At 46.7% G+C, this 6,000-nt stretch overlaps 1 protein-coding gene across 5 annotated transcripts in view; it reads left to right on the plus strand.

The window, feature by feature from the left end:
- Dnah8 (dynein, axonemal, heavy chain 8) overlaps window positions 1-6,000 on the plus strand; it is a 248,828-nt gene that overhangs the window by 179,708 nt on the left and 63,120 nt on the right. For all 5 annotated transcript variants that reach the window (XM_030249467.1, NM_013811.3, XM_006523588.3 and 2 more), the window contains 2 exons: window positions 563-684; window positions 3,618-3,736. In XM_030249467.1, coding sequence (XP_030105327.1) covers window positions 563-684; window positions 3,618-3,736 — 241 coding nt within the window. The remainder of the gene's footprint in view (window positions 1-562; window positions 685-3,617; window positions 3,737-6,000) is intronic.

Here is a 6,000-nt window from a genome sequence, read left to right on the forward strand (position 1 = left end):
AATGGACCTGCAGTTATGACACAGTGTGATTACAGACCTTTCAAAACTGTAAATAAAATTCTGTATTTTGCTTGAGAATGTACATCTTGCATATACCCACTGACTGCATGGTTGAACACAGTTCACATTCTGTTTAGTCTTCCTGATGTGTAAGGTGGCCTCACTCCCACCATCTCCACAGTGCCTGGATCCTGCAGGTGTGTGGAGGACACTCTATAATGGATGGACAGATGGATGGATGATTTGAACCTATCACCACTTAAAAAAAACCATATCTACAGTACTCCTCTACCTTCCACTCCCCTTTTCTTCCCTCTTTCTGTGTGTCTGGTATGATTGATATTTCTGGAGTGATTGATGTTTCTGGTGTGATTGACATGTCTGGAGTGATTGATGTTTCTGGTGTGATTGACATGTCTGGTATGATTGATGTTTCTGGTGTGATTGACATGTCTGGTATGATTGATGTTTCTGGTGTGATTGACATGTCTGGTATGATTGATGTTTCTGGTGTGATTGACATGTCTGACATGACTGATGTGTGTCTTGCATGTCTCCCCAGGTGGAGCAGCCCTGGACCTGAAGGCATGCCCCCCCAAGCCCTTCCGCTGGATCCTGGACATGACGTGGCTGAACCTTGTGGAGCTCAGTAAGCTCCCCCAGTTTGCAGAAATTATGAACCAGGTAAAGGAGGAAGGGGTGAATAGAAGCACAGGTCTGCAGATCAAAACACACCCAGGTTGTTTCACGGGGGCCTCCTAGTAGCAATTTCTACCCCCAAAGTGTCAACAAATGACAATACGGATTTGGATGGGTGTGGTGGTATGCACCTACAATCCCAGTTCCAGGGAGACTGAGGCAGGGGGATCAGGAGCTCAATGAGGTCTTGTCTTAAAAGTGACAGCAGAAATTATTGCAAGAGTGTGGCCGGGAGGTGGGAGTGGATGGACAGACTTCAAAGGGAGCATTTCACAGGCATCAGAAGCAAGCTTTCCTGCTTTGGCATGGGCAAGGGTCTTTGTGTGCGCAGGCGGATATGCATGCATGTGTGAGCACATGCATGTAGAAGCTGGAGGTCAGTCAACCTTGGGTGCCTTTCCTCTGGCTCCGCCCATTTTACTCACTGAGTAGGCTAGGTTAGCTGCCCAGGGAGTCCCAGGCATCTACCTGGGGCTACTTCCCTAGGGACTAATTGGGGTCCTCATGGGTAGCTTGGCAGGCGCTTTACCAGCTCAGACACGCCCTGCAGCCCATCCCCCTTAGCCTATTCTCCTCCAGCCCCAAGGGTCCATCTTCTATTCCTGCTTGAGTAACATCTTAGAAGTACAAGGCCTGGGTGGGTGGACCCTCCCGTCACAGCAGTGTATTTAGGTCTCACTTCTGCCTCTGATTAAGTCACTGCTGCGAATATGAGTTTGAGTCTAATCAAGAGGATAGTGTACTTTTAAAAAGTATGAATTAGCTTAGTGGTGCAAGCATAAAATAACTTGGAGAGTTGGCTCAGCAGCTAGAGCACGTGTCACACAAGCAAGACATCCAGAGTCCAGAAACCCAGGTAAACGTCGGCCAGGCCTGCAATTCTAGCCTCCGAAGAAGCTGTCTAAAGACAGTAGCCACACACAGGACCTCTGGGTTTGATCTACCCCAGTGAATAAGGCAGAAGAGCTGTTGAACCACTGCAGTTGTCAGGGGGCAATTTGAATGAGTCTCAGAACTGCCCCCTATCCCACACTGCCCCAGGGACAAGGTTGATACAATTGAACTCAGAGTTACTGTCTGGTTAATAACTAGCTCCCTGTCCATATCCTCTGTCCCGAATTGCTGACAGGATGCACAACTTCGAGTGGTTTCCCACATGTCTGTGCCCCAAAGGAAAAGAAACCAGAGGCCAGGCAGATGGTGCAGTCAGTGAAGTGCTCACCATGCAAACACAAGGAAGCTGCAATCAGATCCTTGGTTCTTGCATTAGAGAGTCCGTGCATGTCTGTGACTCAGTGCCTAGGAAACAGAGGCAGCAGGGTCTCTGGGGCTTGCAGGCCAGCCCGTCCATCTGAAGTGAGGCATTCCGGGTCAGCAAGGGACCCTGCCTCAAAAAATAAGATAGTGATAGAGGGGAGCATCCAGTCAAGATTTGTGACTGCTACATGGCTCAGAGTCAAGTCTACATGTATCACACAAACACACGCACATGCACGGACTTGAACACACAGAAAGAGGGGTGGGGGGAGGAAGGGGGGGGGAGAGAGAGAGAGAGAGAGAGAGAGAGAGAGAGAGGAAGAAATGTAAGAAACAGTCAGACCGTAGGTCTGGCACACAGGATCTGAGATGTGAACTCCGCTGTCTGTCTTTAATGCTCACCGTAGTTTTCTCAAAAGTGCTGACAAGCCATTTTCCGAGGACCCCAGCCTGGCGGTTGCTGAGGATTATGGGACAGGCTCAGCAGTGCAGAGTTTATAATTAGACTCAATGGCACTTGGGCAGCAGGAGCACCTTTTAATGCTTCTGCACCCCCCAGGTCCTCTGCGTGCGATCCGAAGAGCCGCTACTTGAGACCCACTCGGAGAGACTTCTCCTGCTCCCGGCTTAAAGGTCTCACTAGGAAAATAAGAGCATGGATTTTTGATGTCTCTTGCTATTTTTAAATAGAGATCAGCATTCAGGGAAATTGGTCCATGTCCGTGGTTCTCAGTGGAGGGTAATTTTGTGCCAACCCCAGCAGGGTATGTGGAAGTGTCTGGAGACATTTTTGATCATCCCAACTCCAAGTCAGGGATGCTACTGGCATCTAGTGGGTAGAGGCCGGAGATGCTGCTGAACATGCTCACTGTTACCAAAGCGAGTAGGGTTAGAGCCTGGGCTCTGGGGCTCTCGCTAGCCCAGCTGCTTGTCCCAGGAAACCAATTAAAGAGACAGATTAATAGTGACAGGCAGAAAAATGAGATTCATTGTAGCCACAATGGGAAGCAGGACAAGGAGATCTGGTGACTCCCTGCTTCCAGTCTGTCTTGAGGGCCTGATAAGGGGGTTCAGGTCTAAACAGCAGTCAAGAGGCAAGTGTAGGTAAGCAGTGCAGCCCACAGATGTCATCCTGCCTGTCACTGACTCCAGCATCAACCACAGTGTCTGCTGCGAGTTCCTCTGGCTGTTCCTAGAGCCTCAGCCCTTCCTTCTCCTAGCATGAGATTCCTGGGTGAAATTCCAACTTCTACAGAGCTATGGCTTGAGTGTTAACCACAGGGAGAGGTGCAGGTGTCTATCTGCCAGCATGGTTACGCTAACCATTCCCAGGATAGCCCTGCATGCACTACATAATAATTTCCAGCTCCAAGTATCAATAAAGTGTCACAATGGAGAAGTTTTGATTTGTTGTCATCCCCCATCTCTCCCCCTCCCCAGCCATTTTGTGTCACTGAAATAGTATCCTAATGGCAGTTAACAAAACTGCAAGGGACAGTTACATTGTATCTATGTGATTCAGGTCATTGAAGACAGTAGCGGGTTGTTCTGCTTTGTAAGCTAAGAGCCCACAAGAGTGGCTCTCCTGGGCCCTCTGGAGCGTCTGGTGCATTCTGATCCCATGCAGCCTCACAGCTTGATTCTTGGCTTATTACCCTTAGATATCTCGGAACGAGAAGGGGTGGAAAAACTGGTTTGATAAAGACGCCCCAGAGGAAGAGATCATCCCTGATGGCTATAATGACTCCCTGGATACCTGCCGCAAGCTTCTGCTTATCAGGTGAGCCCCGCAGGATCAAGAACGGGAAGCATCGCCCACTGTACCTCATTCCAGGTCTGATCTCAGCAATCGACATCTGCTGTCTGGCATTTACTCACATGATGTGTGTGTGCGTGTGGAACCTGTTAGGGTACGCGACACACAAATGGTTAGGACGCAGATGCTCGCTGATAGCTTACGTCTGGCCTCTTTGGCACATCCATCCTCCTTGGAGACAGCCAGGCTCCAGAGTCAGTGGTACATGAGTTTCAGAGTCCTGTGTCCACTGTCATGTGTGCTCTTTGGGGAAGCAACCCTGCAGTTCTTCGATGATAAATGATAGCAGGGAAGAAGTCTGTTTTGACAACATTTTAACTGTAGGTCTTTCAACGAAAACATGAAAGAAAATATGTTTTTATGTCTCCTTTATCCATTTGATATTGCACAAATCATTCATTATTGAATTTACCTCTGTAAAAGAAAATAATGGGACTTGGGCTGCTGAGATGATTCAGAGAGTAGAAGTGCCTGCTGCCAAACCCGACCACCTGAGTTTGATCACGGGGACCTATGCCGTGGAAGGAGAGAATCAACTCCAGCAAGTTATTCTCTGATCTCCACACTCTTGCTGTGGCATGTGCATAAAGTGCGCGCGTGTGCACGCGCGCGCACACACACACACAGATATACAGACATACATATATACACACACAGATATATCCGAATACATACCTACATATACAACATACACATATGCACACACACACACATACATACACACTCAGAAATACACCACATGCAAACCTACAAACACAATACACACATGCACACATATATGCATGTACATATACATGCATGCACACATACATACATGCATACATACATACATACATATATGTGTACACACACACACATATACACAAAATTAAAACTAGCCTTTGCAAGGAATTGACTCAGAAGCTAAAACTCAGTTTCATGTGAGGGGGAAAGTAAGACTGCTGGACTATTGAGATGTGCAGCTGCTCTTTGGGCCATGAAGATGAAAACAATTTTAAATCGACATTAAGCAAGAGCAGTTGCCTGTTGATCATCACAAATTCTTAGTATCTCATAGCTCAGAGGGGCTTATGTATTAGGAAAAAAAATCAGAGTATGTGTGTGCCTATACGTGTACGCGCACTTGTGCATGCACACTTGCGTACATATACGGGTCTCTGTGATTGGTTAGTGAAGTTCTAGGGCGATCAGACCACAGAGATTAGCAAGGGTCCAGAAGATGTTTTAGGTGGGAACCTGGGTTTGAGCCTCAGGACCCACATTTGAAAAGCCAGGTACTGGAGCGGGTGAGATGGTTCAGTGGGTAGGAGCACTGTCTTGCAAGCCTGAAGACCTAAGTTTGAGCCCCAGGACACATGAAAGGGGAGAAGGAGAGAACTCACTTCACAAGTTGTCCTCTGTTGTACACACATGTATCACAACACATACATGGCCCCTATCACATACCCACACCTGCCAACCATCATCATCAATCAAATATATAATATTGTATAAAATACATTTTTATTTTATAATATACTACATATATTATATTTAATATTATATTATATAATAAATTATATATTATAATATATTATATTAATACATATATATATTTATATTATAAAAGCCAGATGTTGTGCTGTGGAATATACTTGTAAATCTTGTTCTGGGGAGGTGAAGCCGAGATGATCCTCTGGGCTTAGCCAATTCTATTTGATGAGCCAATAAGAGATCATGCCTCAAAACAAAACCAAGGTACCTTAGAAATGACACAATTGTCCTCTCCAAGCTCCACACATGGCTGAACACACACACACACACACACACACACACACACACACACACAGTAGGGAGGGGAGGGAGATAACTAACAGGAAGGGGTGGGTCAGTCAGGGTAGGTTTATATTTCCTAATGCAGCACACCTAGCTTGCCATTGGACATGTTGCTGGTTGTTGTAGACCATGAGAGTGGTCAGAGGGGCCCCACTGGTGACCCCCTGGTCAGCAGAGTATGAAAGGGTTGCTTGTTTTCCTTGAAATAATAACATTTATCCTTTACCCACCATCATTTTAAAATGGGCTCATGCCACACAAGCAGGGTCATTAACTGGTAAGTGAGAATCGGCTTGGGAGACGGAGCATCTCAGATCTAAATGATCAGCTGTCTGACATTTACTTATTTGATGTGTGTGTGCGTGTGGAACCTGTTAGGGTACTCGACACACAAATGGTTAGAACGCAGATGC

This window comes from Mus musculus, chromosome 17, assembly GCF_000001635.26.
Source record: "Mus musculus strain C57BL/6J chromosome 17, GRCm38.p6 C57BL/6J".
Classification (NCBI taxonomy): domain Eukaryota; kingdom Metazoa; phylum Chordata; class Mammalia; order Rodentia; family Muridae; genus Mus; species Mus musculus.